This window comes from Littorina saxatilis, linkage group LG14 (assembly GCF_037325665.1).
Source record: "Littorina saxatilis isolate snail1 linkage group LG14, US_GU_Lsax_2.0, whole genome shotgun sequence".
NCBI lineage: Eukaryota > Metazoa > Mollusca > Gastropoda > Littorinimorpha > Littorinidae > Littorina > Littorina saxatilis.
This window is the reverse complement of record NC_090258.1, coordinates 4,405,779-4,425,138: the sequence shown is the minus strand read 5'-3', so window position 1 is coordinate 4,425,138 and position 19,360 is coordinate 4,405,779. Positions and strand designations below refer to the sequence as shown.

The 19,360-nt window shown below is 41.0% G+C and overlaps 1 protein-coding gene across 1 annotated transcript in view; it reads right to left on the bottom strand.

Moving 5' to 3' along the window:
- Positions 1-18,151, bottom strand: part of LOC138946938 (tyramine beta-hydroxylase-like) — a 60,943-nt gene extending 42,792 nt beyond the window's left edge. Inside the window, exons 1-2 of the mRNA XM_070318355.1 lie at positions 17,990-18,151; positions 15,883-16,126 (exon numbers count right to left, since the gene is read on the bottom strand). Coding sequence (XP_070174456.1) covers positions 15,883-16,126; positions 17,990-18,115 — 370 coding nt within the window. The 5' untranslated portion in view covers positions 18,116-18,151. The remainder of the gene's footprint in view (positions 1-15,882; positions 16,127-17,989) is intronic.
- Positions 18,152-19,360: the final 1,209 nt, after the last annotated feature.

Sequence of the window (19,360 nt, the reverse complement as noted above, 5' to 3'; positions counted from 1 at the left end):
CGTCTATTGAAGTGGAACGGAACGTGCTCCTATCTGATGTTTAGGCCTGGGCAGAGCTGAGATGGTCAGCCAAGTTTTTCACACAAACCAACGGTCTTTATTACTCAAAGATGGTGAGCCAAGATGTTCACACGAACGAACGGTCTTTATTACTCAAAGATGGTGAGCCAAGATGTTCACACGAACGAACGGTCTTTATTACTCAAAGATGGAGAGCCAAGATGTTCACACGAACGAACGGTCTTTATTACTCAAAGATGGTGAGCCAAGATGTTCACACGAACGAACGGTCTTTATTACTCAAAGATGGAGAGCCAAGATGTTCACACGAACGAACGGTCTTTATTACTCAAAGATGGAGAGCCAAGTTGTTCACACGAACCAACGGTCTTTATCACTCAAAGATGTTGAGCCAAGTTGTTCACACGAACCAACGGTCTTTATCACTCAAAGATGGTGAGCCGAGTTGTTCACACGAACCAACGGTCTTTATCACTCAAAGATGGTGAGCCAAGTTGTTCACACGAACCAACGGTCTTTATCACTCAAAGATGGTGAGCCAAGTTGTTCACACGAACCAACGGTCTTTATCACTCAAAGATGGTGAGCCAAGTTGTTCACACGAACCAACGGTCTTTATCACTCAAAGATGGTGAGCCAAGTTGTTCACACGAACGGTCTTTATTACTCAAAGATGGTGAGCCAAGTTGTTTACATGAACCAACGGTCTTTATCACTCAAAGATGGTGAGCCAAGTTGTTCACACGAACGGTCTTTATTACTCATAGATGGTGAGCCAAGTTGTTCACACGAACTGTCTTTCTTACTCAAAGAGGGTGAGCCAAGTTGTTCACACGAACGGTCTTTATTACTCAAAGATGGTGAGCCAAGTTGATCACACGAACGAACGGTCTTTATTACTCAAAGAGGGTGAGCCAAGTTGTTCACACGAACGAACGCTCTTTATTACTCAAAGAGGGTGAGCCAAGTTGTTCACACGAACGGTCTTTATTACTCAAAGATGGTGAGCCAAGCTGTTCACACGAACGGTCTTTATTACTCAAAGATGGTGAGCCAAGTTGTTACACGAACGGTCTTTATTACTCAAAGATGGAGAGCCAAGTTGTTCACACGAACGGTCTTTATCCCTCAAAGACGGTGAGCCAAGTTGTTCACACGAACGAACGGTCTTTATTACTCAAAGAGGGTGAGCCAAGTTGTTCACACGAATGGTCTTTATCCCTCAAAGACGGTGAGCCAAGTTGTTCACACGAACGAACGGTCTTTATTACTCAAAGAGGGTGAGCCAAGCTGTTCACACGAACGGTCTTTATTACTCAAAGATGGTGAGCCAAGTTGTTCACACGAACGGTCTTTATTACTCAAAGATGGTGAGCCAAGTTGTTCACACGAACGAACGGTCTTTATCCCTCAAAGATGGTGAGTCAAGTTGTTCACACAAACGGTCTTTATTTGCTTATGAAGATCATGATGTTGTTCTATTGCTTAGTCAGTCCTAGAAATAATGTCTTAGACCTGTCTTACCTTGCTGTTATCAGTATTTTTGCCCTCTTTCATTACGATGCTATGGTATTTCTGTGGGTCTCCACATGTGTTTGTTTATAAGGCGGAAGTGACCTCCCCTTGTACACAATAGGCCCTCAGAGGAAGCCTACGGACAGACTAGAATAGAACATGCACATAACACAGAATGTCTGCACAGCACACACACACACACAGCAATACAGCACACCGTCTTGTACCTCCTTCTGCCCTGCCGAAGTCGGGGTATCCTTTTTAATCCACCGAACAATTAATATCCACAGCCATGTGTGTCTCCTGCCTCCGAACACACACGCTACAGAGCTCGACTCGATGTGCGCAGTTTCGTATAAAAATTATTTTCCAAATCTCCCCACTGTGTTTTATAAAATAATCATATTATGAAAGCACATACATTCTTATCTTAGTTGTTATGTATTCATTGTTAGTAAACATCGGCATTATTCATGTTTTACTTTAAACGCAATCATTGTTATTTATAGATCACAGGCACCTGATGTAAGTAGGTCACACACGTGTAAATGTTGTGCCCAGTCCTTGTTTTTGTTTCTGTTATTATTTTAGTTAGCAGGTCTAGTTGAGCACGTATTAAGTATCATGTACCCACTACTAGTCATTGTGCATTTTAGTTAATGGACTGATGATGTCATTTGTATGGAGTCGACGCACGTGCGAGGATATGTATGTGTGGGAGGGGGGGGGGGCGCGGGAGATGGAAGCTTGCTGTATGTTATGTAATGTATATATTGTGTGTGATACGTGGAAATGTGATACTATTTATTTGCATGTATGATACAGGTACAAATGTGATAATTGTAGGCTTATACTAGTGATTACTGTGTGTGATACATGAAATGTGATATGAATGCTGTTTTTATATGTTATACTCTTACTTTCTCCCAAGCGCAAGACAAATTCTTCTATGAAAATTGAAGCCAATAAAATTTGAGTTGAGTTGAGTTTATTACTCAAAGATGGTGAGCCAAGTTGTTCACACGAACGGTCTTTATTACTCAAAGATGGTGAGCCAAGTTGTTCACACGAACGGTCTTTATCCCTCAAAGACGGTGAGCCAAGTTGTTCACACGAACGGTCTTTATTACTCAAAGATGGTGAGCCAAGTTGTTCACACGAACGGTCTTTATTACTAAAAGATGGTGAGCCAAGTTGTTCACACGAACGGTCTTTATTACTCAAAGATGGTGAGCCAAGTTGTTCACACGAACCAACGGTCCTTATCACTCAAAGATGGTGAGCCACGTTGTTCACACGAACGGTCTTTTTAACTCAAAGATGGTGAGCCAAGTTGTTCACACGAACGGTCTTTTTTACTCAAAGATTGTGAGCCAAGTTGTTCACACGAACGGTCTTTATTACTCAAAGATGGTGAGCCAAGTTCTTCACACGAACGAACGGTCTTTATTACTCAAAGATGCAGAGCCAAGTTGTTCACACGAACCAACGGTCTTTATCACTCAAAGATGGTGAGCCAAGTTGTTCACACGAACCAACGGTCTTTATCACTCAAAGATGTTGAGCCAAGTTGTTCACACGAACCAACGGTCTTTATCACTCAAAGATGGTGAGCCAAGTTGTTCACACGAACCAACGGTCTTTATCACTCAAAGATGGTGAGCCAAGTTGTTCACACGAACCAACGGTCTTTATCACTCAAAGATGGTGAGCCAAGTTGTTCACACGAACCAACGGTCTTTATCACTCAAAGATGGTGAGCCAAGTTGTTCACACGAACGGTCTTTATTACTCAAAGATGGTGAGCCAAGTTGTTTACACGAACCAACGGTCTTTATCACTCAAAGATGGTGAGCCAAGTTGTTCACGCGAACGGTCTTTATTACTCAAAGATGGTGAGCCAAGTTGTTCACACGAACGGTCTTTCTTACTCAAAGATGGTGAGCCAAGTTGTTCACACGAACGGTCTGTATTACTCAAAGATGGTGAGCCAAGTTGTTCACACAAACAGTCTTTATCCCTCAAAGACGGTGAGCCAAGTTGTTCACACGAACGAACGGTCTTTATTACTCAAAGAGGGTGAGCCAAGTTGTTCACACGAACGAACGCTCTTTATTACTCAAAGAGGGTGAGCCAAGTTGTTCACACGAACGGTCTTTATTACTCAAAGATGGTGAGCCAAGTTGTTCACACGAACGGTCTTTATTACTCAAAGATGGTGAGCCAAGTTGTTCACACGAACGGTCTTTGTTACTCAAAGATGGAGAGCCAAGTTGTTCACACGAACGGTCTTTATCCCTCAAAGACGGTGAGCCAAGTTGTTCACACGAACGAACGGTCTTTATTACTCAAAGAGGGTGAGCCAAGTTGTTCACACGAATGGTCTTTATCCCTCAAAGACGGTGAGCCAAGTTGTTCACACGAACGAACGGTCTTTATTACTCAAAGAGGGTGAGCCAAGCTGTTCACTCGAACGGTCTTTATTACTCAAAGATGGTGAGCCAAGTTGTTCACACGAACGGTCTTTATTACTCAAAGATGGTGAGCCAAGTTGTTCACACGAACGAACGGTCTTTATCCCTCAAAGATGGTGAGTCAAGTTGTTCACACAAACGGTCTTTATTACTCAAAGATGGTGAGCCAAGTTGTTCACACGAACGGTCTTTATTACTCAAAGATGGTGAGCCAAGTTGTTCACACGAACGGTCTTTATCCCTCAAAGACGGTGAGCCAAGTTGTTCACACGAATGGTCTTTATTACTCAAAGATGGTGAGCCAAGTTGTTCACACGAACGGTCTTTATTACTCAAAGATGGTGAGCCAAGTTGTTCACACGAACGGTCTTTATTACTCAAAGATGGTGAGCCAAGTTGTTCACACGAACCAACGGTCCTTATCACTCAAAGATAGTGAGCCAAGTTGTTCACACGAACGGTCTTTATCCCTCAAAGACGGTGAGCCAAGTTGTTCACACGAACCAACGGTCTTTATCACTCAAAGATGGTGAGCCACGTTGTTCACACGAACGGTCTTTTTTACTCAAAGATGGTGAGCCAAGTTGTTCACACGAACGGTCTTTTTTACTCAAAGATTGTGAGCCAAGTTGTTCACACGAACGGTCTTTATTACTCAAAGATGGTGAGCCAAGTTGTTCACACGAACGAACGGTCTTTATTACTCAAAGATGGTGAGCCAAGTTGTTCACACGAACGAACGGTCTTTATTACTCAAAGATGGAGAGCCAAGTTGTTCACACGAACGAACGGTCTTTATTACTCAAAGATGGTGAGCCAAGTAGTTCACACGAGCAGTCTCTAAAACCCTATTAAAATGGTCTGGCGGAATAGCCGACTCGCCTAATTTGAATAGGTAAAATCAGTGTTTTGTTTTAGCGAGGGACGGTTGTGCTGTGTGATGCGTCGTATGTTGTCACCCCTCTGTGTAAATGCGGTGGTCCAGAGGTTGACCGTGCAAGCGTGATATGTCAGAGAGCGATGGGATGACTGATGCGAGCGGATGTGTTTGTTGTGGTGTGGGATGAATGTGATTTTGTTAATTAGAGTAGTTCGGACTTTATTTTAATACCTGCAGCTGGAAGAAGAATTGAGACATGAAAGCGGACATTCTTGTGTTTGTCGGAGGACAGAAAAGAACTGTGTGTTACTTCAAGGACTTTCGGCAGTGATGTGATAATAATTATGTTGTAGACCTACGGAGGATTCAGAAGGAAGTGTGTTGGTACAGTGCTGAACGGTGTGACGAGAGTTATTTTTATTATAACCTAGGTATTTCAGTTGTATGAGGATTATGTTTTTATTTGAGTTAATAGCGAAATGTTTGAAATGTTCATTCCTTGTGTGCCGTGTGTGTTGTTCGAGTGCGTGTTGTCACCATCCCGTATGCACGAGTATGTCTGTGTATGACTGTGTGTGACTGTGTATGACTGTGTGTGACTGTGTGTGTACAAATGTATGTCTGTGTATGACTGTGTGTGACTGTGTGTGTACAAATGTATGTCTGTGTATGACTGTGTGTGACTGTGTGTGTACAAATGTATGTCTGTGTATGACTGTGTGTGACTGTGTGTGTACAAATGTATGTCTGTGTATGACTGTGTGTGACTGTGTGTGTACAAATGTATGTCTGTGTATGACTGTGTGTGTGTACAAATGTATGTCTGTGTATGACTGTGTGTGACTGTGTGTGTGTACAAATGTATGTCTGTGTATGACTGTGTGACTGTGTGTGTACAAATGTATGTCTGTGTATGTCTGTGTGTGACTGTGTGTGTACAAATGTATGAATGCGTGTGTGAATGTAGAAACCCCGTGCACGGAAAAGCAAACACCGGACCAATAAATCAGCAGCACATCTAAAATTCCTTGACAAAAACATAAATATAAAGATGGAGACATAAGCTGTCACCTAGTCTTCCAATCTGTCCCTGATAACACTAAAACATAAATATAAAGATGGAGACATAAGCTGACGCCTAGTCTTACAATCTGTCCCTGATAACACTAAAACATCAATATAAAGATGGAGACATAAGCTGACGCCTAGTCTTACAATCTGTCCCTGCTAACACTAAAACATAAATATAAAGATGGAGACTTAAGCTGACGCCTAGTCTTTCAATCTGTCCCTGCTAACACTAAAACATAAATATAAAGATGGAGACTTAAGCTGACGCCTAGTCTTACAATCTGTCCCTGCTAACACTAAAACATCAATATAAAGATGGAGACTTAAAGCCATATGTACTCGATGACTATACACGCTAATTGCTTTACCAACAGCTGGAGACAGACTAAATTAAGTTCCCTGCAAAATATTGTGGTCTAGGACCCCTTAAATGTTGAGATATTTGAATTTTCATTTTGATCTGGATCGTCCTATTTATAGATTTGGCAACACATGTAACGTTGATGCAAGGGAGAGAACACCGCGGCTTTGTTGACATCCTCACTTTTTCAGAGGCTAGAACAAGCTGTAATGCATGTATTATGGTCCGCGCATGGTGACGTATCGTCATTATATGGTCTTATGGTGCGTTTGACATCGATTGTGGGCAAACTACACTTTGTAAACACGGGAGTGCGTTAGTATGCCTTTAAGCTGACGCCTAGTCTTACAATCTGTCCCTGCTAACACTAAAACATAAATATAAAGATGGAGACAATATTACCGTCAATAAAAAGCGACAATATTAAACCAACACAACAAAAAGTGATAAATGTCAAAATTAAACATACAGTATCGTAAACTACCACATAACCTATACGAATATCTCATCAAAAATAAAACATTAAAATATGTACTACATGTAAAAGGACCGTGGTTGACCACTTACCCAGATAGTGCATATGATTGAGCGAGTCGATGACGTGGAGAGGCTGTGTGAACAGACCACTTACCCAGACAGTGCATATGATTGACCGAGTCGATGACGTAGAGAGGCTGTGTGAAGAGACCACTTACCCAGACAGTGCATATGATTGAGCGAGTCGATGACGTAGAGAGGCTGTGTGAACAAACCACTTACCCAGATAGTGCATATGATTGAGCGAGTCGATGACGTAGAGAAGTTGTGTGAAGACACCACTTACCCAGACAGTGCATATGATTGAGCGAGTGTGACAAATGGATTTGTACATAGTTCAGTCTAAAAATTGTTTAACAAATATGTACAGATTAGCTTGCCATACTTTTGGTAGAGTAATACATACACACAGACACTTTCACGTAAATTCCCTTCGTAACATTTGGTGACCCCGATTTCTCTGTGTTAGGTAAAATTGTTATTGTTTCCCTTGCATTGTTAAATTGAACTTTTTTCTCCAGTGTTAGTCGTTGAGATATTTTTTGGGTAGGTCACGCACACAAAATTTTTGTTTAGATTTCAGGTTTGAATGATTGTGATGTTTATGTCTTGTTTTGTGTTCAGACCGTCTCCAGCTTTACGGTAGTGCTTATTGTATAGTTCTGAGCACTGAGCTGAGGGCTTAACTTCATTATATTTAGTCAAGTTTTGACTAAATATTTTAACATCGAGGGGGAATCGAAACGAGGGTCGTGGTGTATGTGCGTGTGTGTGTGTGTCTGTGTGTGTGTGTGTGTGTGTGTAGAGCGATTCAGACTAAACTACTGGACCGATCTTTATGAAATTTGACATGAGAGTTCCTGGGTATGAAATCCCCGAACGTTTTTTCATTTTTTTTATAAATGTCTTTGATGACGTCATATCCGGCTTTTCGTGAAAGTTGAGGCGGCACTGTCACGCCCTCATTTTTCAACCAAATTGGTTCAAATTTTGGTCAAGTAATCTTCGACGAAGCCCGGGGTTCGGTATTGCATTTCAGCTTGGTGGCTTAAAAATTAATTAATGACTTTGGTCATTAAAAATCTGAAAATTGTAAAAAAAAATAAAAATTTATAAAACGATCCAAATTTACGTTTATCTTATTCTCCATCATTTGCTGATTCCAAAAACATATAAATATGTTATATTCGGATTAAAAACAAGCTCTGAAAATTAAATATATAAAAATTATTATCAAAATTAAATTGTCCAAATCAATTTAAAAATACTTTCATCTTATTCCTTGTCGGTTCCTGATTCCAAAAACATATAGATATGATATGTTTGGATTAAAAACACGCTCAGAAAGTTAAAACAAAGAGAGGTACAGAAAAGCGTGCTATCCTTCTTAGCGCAACTACTACCCCGCTCTTCTTGTCAATTTCACTGCCTTTGCCATGAGCGGTGGACTGACGATGCTACGAGTATACGGTCTTGCTGAAAAATGGCAGCTACTTGACTAAATATTGTATTTTCGCCTTACGCGACTTGTTTTTCTTCCTGTGGGGTCTGTCAGTTCTCTTTCACTGCTCTTTTCTGTGCTTTAATTAATAATTTTGTAAAATATGTTTTGCTTTTGAATAGGGGAACAATCCTTTGGGAGACCCTTTGCCCTTATTTTAATTGTGGGTTGTTCGCCTTTAGTTAATTTTTTCAGTTGAATAGTTTGGTTTTGCTGACTTTGAATTTTTTATTTTTTTATTTGTTTGGGTAGTTTGGTTTTGTTGACTTTGGAAAAAAAAGTATTCTTTGATTTGTTTGAGTAGTTTGGTTTTGTAGACTTTGTAAGTTTGTTGTATTTGATTAAGTTGATTTAATTAATTGTTGCATATAGAGATGGACTTTATTTAGTAGATGTTTTTCATTTGGTTTCCTATTTGAATCTTAAGCTGGTGTAGATTGTGCACTTTGGACATTTTGGGTTTAATTTATTGTGCAGTTTGGAGTGATTGCTTCACTTCATAATTTTTATTTTTTGTGTTATTTGCCTCCAACTACATTTTTTTTTTTTTGTCGGTTGGACTTCATTTATTTGTAGTTTAGCTTTCTAGCGTTGTATTTCAATTGTTTTGATATTATTCCTGGACATTCAGGTTTTTTTGAGTGGCTGGAACTTTGTTATATTTTAAATTCTTCTTACAAATTAAGGTTTGTGGGAATTAGGTGTTGACTGTAGTGTTTGTACTTGTATATATGTCTTAAAACAAGCTTCATTTATTTGACTTTATTTGACTTTGTATCTGACTTTGATCAGAATTTCTGGATTTGTGCGGAAGACTTACGCCAAAGCGTGTTTTGATACAGTTTTTGTTTTGTTTTTGTTGACTAATCTATCTTGTGCCAGATTTTGTGTGGTATTTGATAGTTTGCAAGTGGGCTTTTGGACTTGCACTATTGTTTTGAAACTTTTTCAAATTTGTTCTCCTAACTTGGACATTTTTGGTGTGACTTTGATAGTTCAAAGCTTGCACTATGGAGAACGAAGATGATTATGATGTGTTGTTTGACAAGTTTGTTAAACAAGCAGAAACTCTGGGTCTTGGTCAGGAAAGACGGAGAAATACATAAAAGAATGTTTTGACCGTTTGGAGAGGAAACGAGAAAAAGATAGAGAAGACAAGCAAAGAGAATTGGATAGAGATAGAGAAAAAGAAAGGGAAGATGGACAAATGGAAGAAAGACGAAGAGAAAAAGAAATGGAACAAAGACAAAGAGAAAAAGAAATGGAATTAGAACACCAGTTGAAGCAAAGAGAACTTGAGATTAAGCAGGCGGAAATTACTGCTGGGGTGCGTGCACCGCAAAATGGTCGGGATTCATACCCTAGTGTTGGTGCTCGCCCAGTTTATCCCAGGCTTCCTACTTTTAGAGAACAACATGATGACATTGATTCGTACTTGTTCAGATTTGAGACACATGCAAAAACCCTGGGCTGGGAGGAATCAAAATGGATTACGTACTTATCCGCGCTTTTAGAAGGTAATGCGTTGAACCTTTACCATAGCCTTGCTGCTTCAGGTCAAATGACATACGAGTGTCTAAAAGAGAACTTGCTGAAAAAATTTCAGTGTACGTCAGAAACTTTCAGAAAGAAACTCAGAGATATTAGACCAAACGAGAAAGAACCGTTCCAAACTTTCGGAATAGAGCTGCAAAGGTTGTTTGACCGTTGGGTTGCGCTGTCAGGGATACCAAAAGATATTGAGGGTTTGACAAACCTGATTTTGGGTGAACAATTTCTGGAAAGTGTGTCAGCGGACTTAGCGACATTCATTCGTGAAAGAGGTCTGGTTCAACAGAGGATTCAGTTCAAGATCTCCACACTCTGCTTCAGAAACTTTGATCTATCGTCCCCTAGCTATCTTTCTGACCTTCTTGATGTCTACTCCCCCTCTCGCTTCCTAAGATCCTCCGCAGACACCCGCCTTTTTAGGATACCATCAGCACGCACCAAAACATATGGCCAGCGCACCTTCTCTTACCAGGCCCCATCCATCTGGAACCAACTCCCGCATTCACTCAGGCACTCCACATCTATGCAATCATTCAAAACCTCACTCAAAACACACCTCTTCCCTCACTAGTCCGTTAATGACCACACATCACCCTCTCCTGCTGGTCCTTGATCTGTCTCTTTCTTTCTCCTTCTTCTTCCCTTTCCAGCTCTATTCTTCTTCTCTCAACTAACTTTATGTATCCAATACTTTATTTATTTATTTACGACTGTTTTTCCGTCTAGAATGCATGCGCCTGTAGTTGGTATGAGTGAGTGCGTCGCGTTTTCGCTGTGCGCCTGTCTGCGAGTGTATGAGTCCGAGTGTCTTGGTCCTTGTCGATTTGTGTTTCGTATAATGTTCACTATGTATTTTATATTTTGTAAGCGCCTAGGGCTATATTTAGATTAGGCGCACAAATGTTCATAATAATAATAATAATAATGAGATGGTCAAAGCTGCCGAGAGTTATCGTTTAGCTAGACCAGGAAAAAACTTATCACGGAAGTCGGGTTCTACCATTTTCTCTGTGGGTTCTTATGTTCAAGGAGAGTTTGCTGCCGCTGCTTTTTCACAGGGCGATAGTCACAGGGGTGGTCAGCAGTTGCGTCGGTTCGGTTCTGGTTTTGGTGGACGTAGTGGTAGCCGGAGTAACTGGAGCTATGAAAGAGGGACTTCTGACGCTCAGACACATCCACCAGGTGATGCGTATAGTCCACGGGGAAGTAGACGCAGTTGTGCAGGTGGTCAAAGAGGTAGTTCTTTCCGACAGAATGTAGACACTTGTCTGTTGTGTGATGGGAAAGGTCATTGGGCACGACAGTGTCCATAGCGGAACAGTCCAAATCCTTGCCCGATCTGTGCTCTTGGGGGCCATAACAAGAGAACGTGTCCGTTTGTGCTGATGAGATCGGGTAGTGAGGAGAAGCATGAAGAGTCAGGGAATGCAGCTGTTGCAGAGGTCGTTTCTCCAGTTACACAGGTTGTGGGGAGTCTGCATTTAGATCATGGTTGTGTCAACGACGTTGCATGTTCAGTTCTTCGTGACACAGGTTCTACGATTTGTGGTGTTCGTGGTCGTTTGGTGGCTAAAGACCAGTTTGTCGGCGGTACTGTCACCTGTAAAACGTTTGGTGGGGAAATATTTACGTATCCCCAGGCGAAAGTTGTGGTTCAGTCGCCTTATATTTCAGGAGAGTTGGTTTGCTGTGTTCTGGATGATCCTGTGGCTGATCTTATCATAGGCAACATTCCAGGAATTTCAGAAAAGGCTGCAGAGTGTTCTCCTGCAGATGAAGCTGTCAAAGCTGTTGCTACTCGTACGCAGGCTAAGAGAAGAGACCTTCCTCATAAACCTTTGGTTCAGGTATCTGAGGACTTGACAGTTACGCGTGATGAACTCATTCAGATACAGGAAGATGATAGAAGTTTGAAAGGTGGTTTTTCACTAGATGAGAGTGGAGAGTCTAAGTCAGTTGGGACTACTGCTGCTGCAGGATATTGTAGCATTCGCAGAACTTTGTCAGGAATTCTTTGTAAGTTTGTTTTGGCTACTTATCGGCTTTGCTTTGTTGTTTGCTTGCAGAGAGTTGCCATCGGAAAGTACAGGTTTCAGTACTTGTGAACTCATGTTCGGTCGCTCACCGATGGGTCCTATTGCTTTGTTCGCAGATTCGTGGAGTCAAGGTCAGAATACTGAGGATGCTGATGCAAAACCTGTGTATGTTAACCTGTTTGAGCTGAAAAACATCATGGCTGAGACTTGTGAGTTGGCAAAGAAAAACTCGGCGGAATCTTCCAAGAGAGGGAAGAAGTACTTTGACAGGCATAAAATAGTGTTTGCTACGCATATGGGATTGTACCAGTGGATCAGAATCATTTTTGGTCTTGTGTCAGCTCCGGCAGTTTTTGCTCTCAAGATGCGTATGTTGAGGCTTCAAGAAGTTTCCAGCATGAACTTCTTTTGTTCTTTTGTGACAGCAAGTCAGATCGGACATTTATTGAATGGTATGTCACGTTCAGATCGCAACCAGTTTGTTCCGTAGTGGAATGCGATATGGATATTGTCTTGCAGTGATGTAGTTACCCTCAATCAGCTGTTATCCTAAAGAAAAAATAACCTCGGTCGGTCATTTTTTTCTGGGAGGAGGGGGTAATGTGACAAATAGATTTGTACATGAGTTGTTCTTCAGTACTGGTGACAGAAAGGGGGAAAAGTGGTCAAAATTCAAATCTCTAGTTTTGTTTTTGAAATATTGCTTTTCATAAAGCAGAAATACTGTAGTATCTGTTGTACATAAGAAAAAATCACTGGTTCACATGGTTCCTACATAATCTAACTTTTAAATCTGGTTCTTGTGTGTCTGTGTGTATGTTTGTATGATGACGATAGGACCCAAAACGGCTGCACGGACTGAGACAGGAATTGCAGAGAATGTTCTTTGCCACTCGAGTCGTGTCATAAGGTACTTTTGGAATAGCAAATTTGAAAGGATTCTTCAAAAAACGGCGGAAAACATTATATACCCTGTGAGCTATCGAGGATCCTCCCCGTCTGGGCTGTCGAAACATGGTCTTGTTAAAAGACGTTTTCAAATGCGGTTAACGGGGAGATACACTCGAAGCACATTTAGCGAAGTTATGTTGCCAAATCATCAAAGATCAACATTTCACTACACGGATCGATGCACACAGTCGAAATAGATGTGACTTTCACACGACCGAAGACTACTTACTAGCAGACTAGCAGACAACAAGATCTAAATATTTAGATCAGTGTAAGAGCAATCCGTTGAAGAACAGTTACTCCGCTTATTCGTCTTCAGTTAAGCTTATTTCCCCTGCCATAAGTTTCCTTGCAGATCTGCAGTCGCGTAGTGAAATGAACTAGTGTCATCGGAAGTTTCTTCTCAGTCAATGATCAAAGCACAGTAAGTTCTATGCTGACAAAAGTCACTTTCGGACAACACGACGATTGACTTAATTTATGAGCCTAAAGGTAACAATATCGACAAGAATGTACGCATTTGACATTAAATGAAACATTCATAGACAGTTTCCAACTCACCAGATCTGCCAAAGAACCGTCATTAGTGAAAAAACGATGATTTTAATCAGACAGGTATCGGAAACAAGCCTTGGTCACCTGCGTTATTCCTTCCAAGGCGACGTGACGGCGCCACATTTGTTTGTTTATGGCTGTTTATCGCGAAACAACACAGTTGAAATTTGTGTGTAAAATACCACAAATTTGTGGTGAATCAGTTCGTCATCTGCGTTTCGATTGTAATTAAGTCAGATTGGAGTTACTTTGAATCGAAGGCGAGGGTAACCTGCGTTATTTGTGGGACATCGTGAACAAATTTGATTGCAATATTTTATACAGAAAGTAAATTTCAATGATTCTGGCTCAGACTTGTAGATCTGTTATGCAGTGTGTTGGTAGTGTATCTGCTTTTCTGCTATGAAGCTCATTTGGAGTGATACGCTGATCGAAGTGGGGTACCCTATGTGGGACATCAGCCGTATGCAGATTACGCCTCAGAACACTCTCGCATTTCACAAAGACAACAATAATTTGCAACATTTCAAGAACTGCATCAGTTTTATTAGATACTATTTCAACAACAACAGCACAAACACGACTATTATCAACAACACAGAACGGGAGGTAAGTCTTCAAAGACGCACCAAGTGTGCGTTCCCGTTTTTGGACGCCATTTTTGCTGGCATTTTCACAGTAAATCTTAATATTTCCATATCTATTGAATGATTTTGGTATTTTCTTTGATTGTGCCGATTCTCCTATCTCTCTGGCATGTACTGGGTGCTTTGTGACCAGTTTCTCCCCTAGACTGTATTGAAAAATGCGTCCGTGTGAGCTGACCCCCACTTGTGACCAGTAGCAAAGAACAACTCACATAGTTCAGTCTAAAAATTGTTTAACAAATATGTACAGATTAGCTTGCCATACTTTTGGTACGCATGGCTTGACTGCGTGACTGTTGTATCACCTGTTGAAATGGGGTGAACTATATTTTCATTGGTTACTGGGTTTTAGGATTGACCAATGAGAGAGGAGATTGCTAACAGGAAGGTAGCCATATTGGTTGTGTTAAACTAGAACATTAATGACAGTTGGGGAAGACAGACGTCTCTGTTCGTGTCTCCACGTTTATTCAGAATGTTGCTCAGAGGACATTGAGGTCGAATGTTATACGACTCATGTTTTGGATGAATCAGTTGTGATTCAAATGCTGTGAATATAAAGGTATTTATTGAATTGTATTTTGCTCAGTAGTCTTGACTTGTGAAATGACTGTGAGAGTAATGTTGTGAATTGGGTTGGAGAAGCGTGAGCTGTTGTCAGCCATTTTGGAAAGGAATGTTTGTATGTTCTTTTGAAATGGAGTAATTTGTAAATGAGCTGTTGTAAATACTGTAACAGCATAAGCTAGTTGACGGATGAATGAATAGTATTGAGTAAGAGTGGAATTATTATTTTGTGGAGAAGTTTATCTAAGAATTGAGTGGTTGAGACTTACGTTAGCATAAACTTTTTACACAGCACCCCGGTGGGAGAGAGGATGCCCTCGGCTAAGGGGAAGATGGAAGAAGACTGGCATCCCCTCCTTGTCGCCACGGATCGTTTGATTGTGGGCGCAAGGTTGTAACGCAGCGCAGGAATTCTGGGACCCGGTGGAACCCCACCCCATATCACCATGAGCATTATTCTGTCATTGGCGTGATATTGGATCCAGCAAATGAACCCGCTGAATTGTGAGTAGTCACTGTAGTGTGAATTACCACTGGAGAATACGTAACATGTGAAATGTGCGTAACGAGATACTGTGATTAACAGGAATCATAATTAACAGAAGGATTGTGTGAAACAAGTGACGACGTCATCGAGAAACGGTTATTCTTTCACGTGCTACATAAGCTATTATCATTCTTATTATAGTGAATGCAAGAGAATTGTTGATTGTATGAGAGATAACATATTTGTATTCTGTTGTGATGTTTAAATATAGGTACGAGGGCAAAGGGCAGTAATCGTGTTTCAGTCTTTGTGCCTAGTTTGAGTGCTGTGTGTGTGTGAGACGAAGTGAGTTAGTAAACAGAGTAGAACACGCATTTTTCTGATAGAGTAATAAATACACACAGACATTTTCACGTAAATTCCCTTCGTAACATTCGATGACGTAGAGAGGCTGTGTGAACAAACCACTTACCCAGACAGTGCATATGATTGAGCGAGTCGACGACGTAGAGAGGCTGTGTGAACAGACCACTTACCCAGATAGTGCATATGATTGAGCGAGTCGATGACGTAGAGAAGTTGTGTGAAGAGACCACTTACCCAGACAGTGCATATGATTGAGCGAGTCGATGACGTAGAGAAGTTGTGTGAAGAGACCACTTACCCAGACAGTGCATATGATTGAGCGAGACGATGACGTAGAGAAGTTGTGTGAACAGACCACTTACCCAGGTAGTGCATATGATTGAGCGAGTCGATGACGTAGAGAGGCTTTGTGAAGAGCATCCTGGTGCAGTCAGCCTTGCAGGCGCCAGTAACTTCCACGGACGGCTGGAGGGGAGCGATTTCGATAAAAGTCTGCCCCACCATTAGAGTGGCCGCACTGGTGGGTCGCAGGTTCTTGGTGTAGTACAGCGTCATTCCGCTAGAGTCGACATAGTTGTCTTTAAGTTCTGGGTTATTCCAGTGGAACTGTTGACAGAAACCATCGTAGAAACAGTGTTGGTTGGTTGGTTATTAGTTTATTTTATTTTCAGCCAGATACAATGTAAGATCATGACTGTTATATATATTAAGCTTTTAATCTTACAAGCTGAAATGCGATTGTTTGACAGCAATTTCAAGAAAATCAATTTTTTTTAAAAGATGTGGTTACCACAGTGCGGACTCAACTTTTTCTAACGGGAAAAAATGACGTCATCAAACACTTTTACCTCAGAAATAGTATGTTAAAGACCAAAAAACAGTCTGTAGGAGACCTAAAAATAGTCTGTGAAAGACCTAAAATAGTATGTTAGAGACCTAAATTAGTCTGTAAAAGACCTAAAAATAGTCTGTGGGAGACCTAAAAATAGACTGTGGGAGACCTAAAACTAGTCTTGAAAGACATAGAAATAGAATGTTGAAGACCTAAAATTAGACTGTTAAAGACCTAAAAATAGTATGTGGGAGACCTAAAAATAGTATGTTAGACCTAAAAATAGTATGTGGGAGACCTAAAAAATAGTATGTGGGAGACCTCAAAATAGTCTGTGGGAGACCTAAAAATAGTCTGTGGGCGACCTAAAACTAGTCTGTGAAAGACCTAAAAATAGTCTGTGGGAGACCTAAAACTAGTCTGTGTAAGACCTAAAAATAGTATGTGGGAGACCTAAAAATAGTATGTTAGACCTAAAAATAGTATGTGGGAGACCTAAAAAATAGTATGTGGGAGACCTCAAAATAATATGTGGGAGACCTAAATATAGTATTGGGAGACCTAAAAATAAAACGAGACCTAATAAAAGCCAATTAAAGACCTTAAAATAGTGTGAGGGAGACCTTAACAAAGCCAATTAAAGACCTAAAAATAATATGAGGGAGACCTAAACAAAGCCAAATAAAGACCTAAAAATAATATGAGGGAGACCTAAACAAAGCCAAATAAAGACCTTAAAATAGTATGAGGGAGGCCTAAACAAAGCCAAATAAAGACCTAAAAATAATATGAGGGAGGCCTAAACAAAGCCAAATAAAGACCTACAAATAATATGAGGGAGGCCTAAACAAAGCCAATTAACGACCAAAAAATAGTATGTTGGAGACCTAAACATAGACTTGGTTACATCTCCCGGCTGTGACCATCTAGGGTGGGCCGGGCCTTGAGAAGTCCCTTTTGTAACACCAGTTTAAGTGGCTTTTTGTCAGTACCCTTCAGATTTAAGCACACCACCTAATCCTTAAACAAAAAGTCTTAAAGGCTGACATAGTCCTATTTAATTAGTTTAATTACTTCCAGGTCTTTTCCCATCGTTGCGGGGATGTATAAATTAAGCTTCCTGCAAAGTTTTAGGTTTGAAGTCCTTACCAATTACGAGAAATAATTAATTCTTTATTGCATTGTTTAGCAACATTTCCCCAGGAATTGGGCTATTTTTAGACCGTTGACGTCACTTTGTGACGTTTCCTAAACCAAAGATGGCGTTTGAGACTGTTCTGTTTACATTCGACACTATCAACATCACTTTGCAATACTGAAATATTTTTTTCTGTGTTCGAAAGCTACAGCCAATCGTTATTATATCCCCTTAGGTACAGTTTTATAACATTATTGGCACATGTAAACAATATGAATTAATTAATGAACGCTACGAATATGGCAGCCTTTAAAGCTACCTTAGTACGACGTTTAATTAGATGAGCGAGAGTGTGCGGGGGATGGGATGGTGGTGACATACTGTACATAAAGCGAAAGTTTGTGTGCGCGCCTGTGTGTGTTTTTAATCTAAGACAAATGTCACCAATGTTTTTACAGAATGACGTTAAATAAACGATTTTAAGAATTTAAGAAGCTACCTCCATCTTGACCCTGGTGAAGTGTCCTCGACCGAACTTGAAGCCCGTTTTGTTATTGAGACAACCCCCAGCGATGCCCACAGCCCACAGCCCGATCAAGCTGTTACACCCTTCGCCCGCCTCCATCCCGCACGGTATGGGGGTAGGAATGGACGGTGGAGTTTCACCTGTTATCGTACATACAATACATGTAACAGCGAAGATTCGTAGCGAAACATCAACGACAACTCCCTTAAAGGCACAGCACTGAAAGTCCACGAAATGGGGCACTGGTCTTTGGCTAGTACTCCTCATAATTTACTAGCCAGAGAGCATATTTTGGTATTTTTACTCGCCAAACCAACCATTTGTTTCAGCAACTTTACTCGCATTTGGCGAGTAGATCAACATTTCTACTCGCCATTTGCATGTTTCTACTCGCCACTTTCAGGCCTGAGGCATCGTACCTGTGGAAAAGGAACCATCATTAGAAGACTCGTAACATCGCTATATATTCCCAATACCAAAGGTTTAATGTTTGTACTCTGACCAATGAGTTCAAGCAAAGATACACGCACGCACGCACGCACGCGCGAGCTCAAAAACGCACACATGTATACACACACGCACGCACACACACACACACACACACACACACACACACACACACACACACACACGCACACACACACACACATTCAAGCACTTACGCACTCACACACACACACACACACACACACGCACACACTCACACACACACGCACACACTCACACACTCACACACACACACACACACACATTTAAGCACTTACGCACGCACACACACACACACATGCACACAAACACACACACACACACACCCACACACACACAAACACACACACACACACACACACACACACACACATGTATATATATATACAGGGTGGGCCATAAAAAGTGTCCACATTTAATCCAAGCGAAGCGAGCGAAGCGAGCGAAGCTAGGTTGGTCCCACACTAGAGTTGATTTCAACCAAATGATGTGTGTGTGTGTGTGTGTGTGTGTGTGTGTGTTAGAACCCCTAAAACTTTCACAGTTTTGATTCGACTACAACAAAAATTGGCACAGGCAATGTTATTGATCCCAGGAAGGTTTTAAGACATAAATCGTTTTGATCCGACATCGACAACGGCAGTTACAAGCGCTTCCAATTTCTAAGTCATAACAAAGAAGGAGGTCAAACCCAGGTCAAGAAGACAATCAAAACTCATGACGTCAAACTCATGACATCATTCTCTTCAACACAAGGAGCTGAATTCAAAATGTTATGACATCTTCCATGACGTCAAACTTGAGGATTCCATTTCCAAGCTAAAGTCTTTGTGTACATACATCAAATCTGGTAGCACG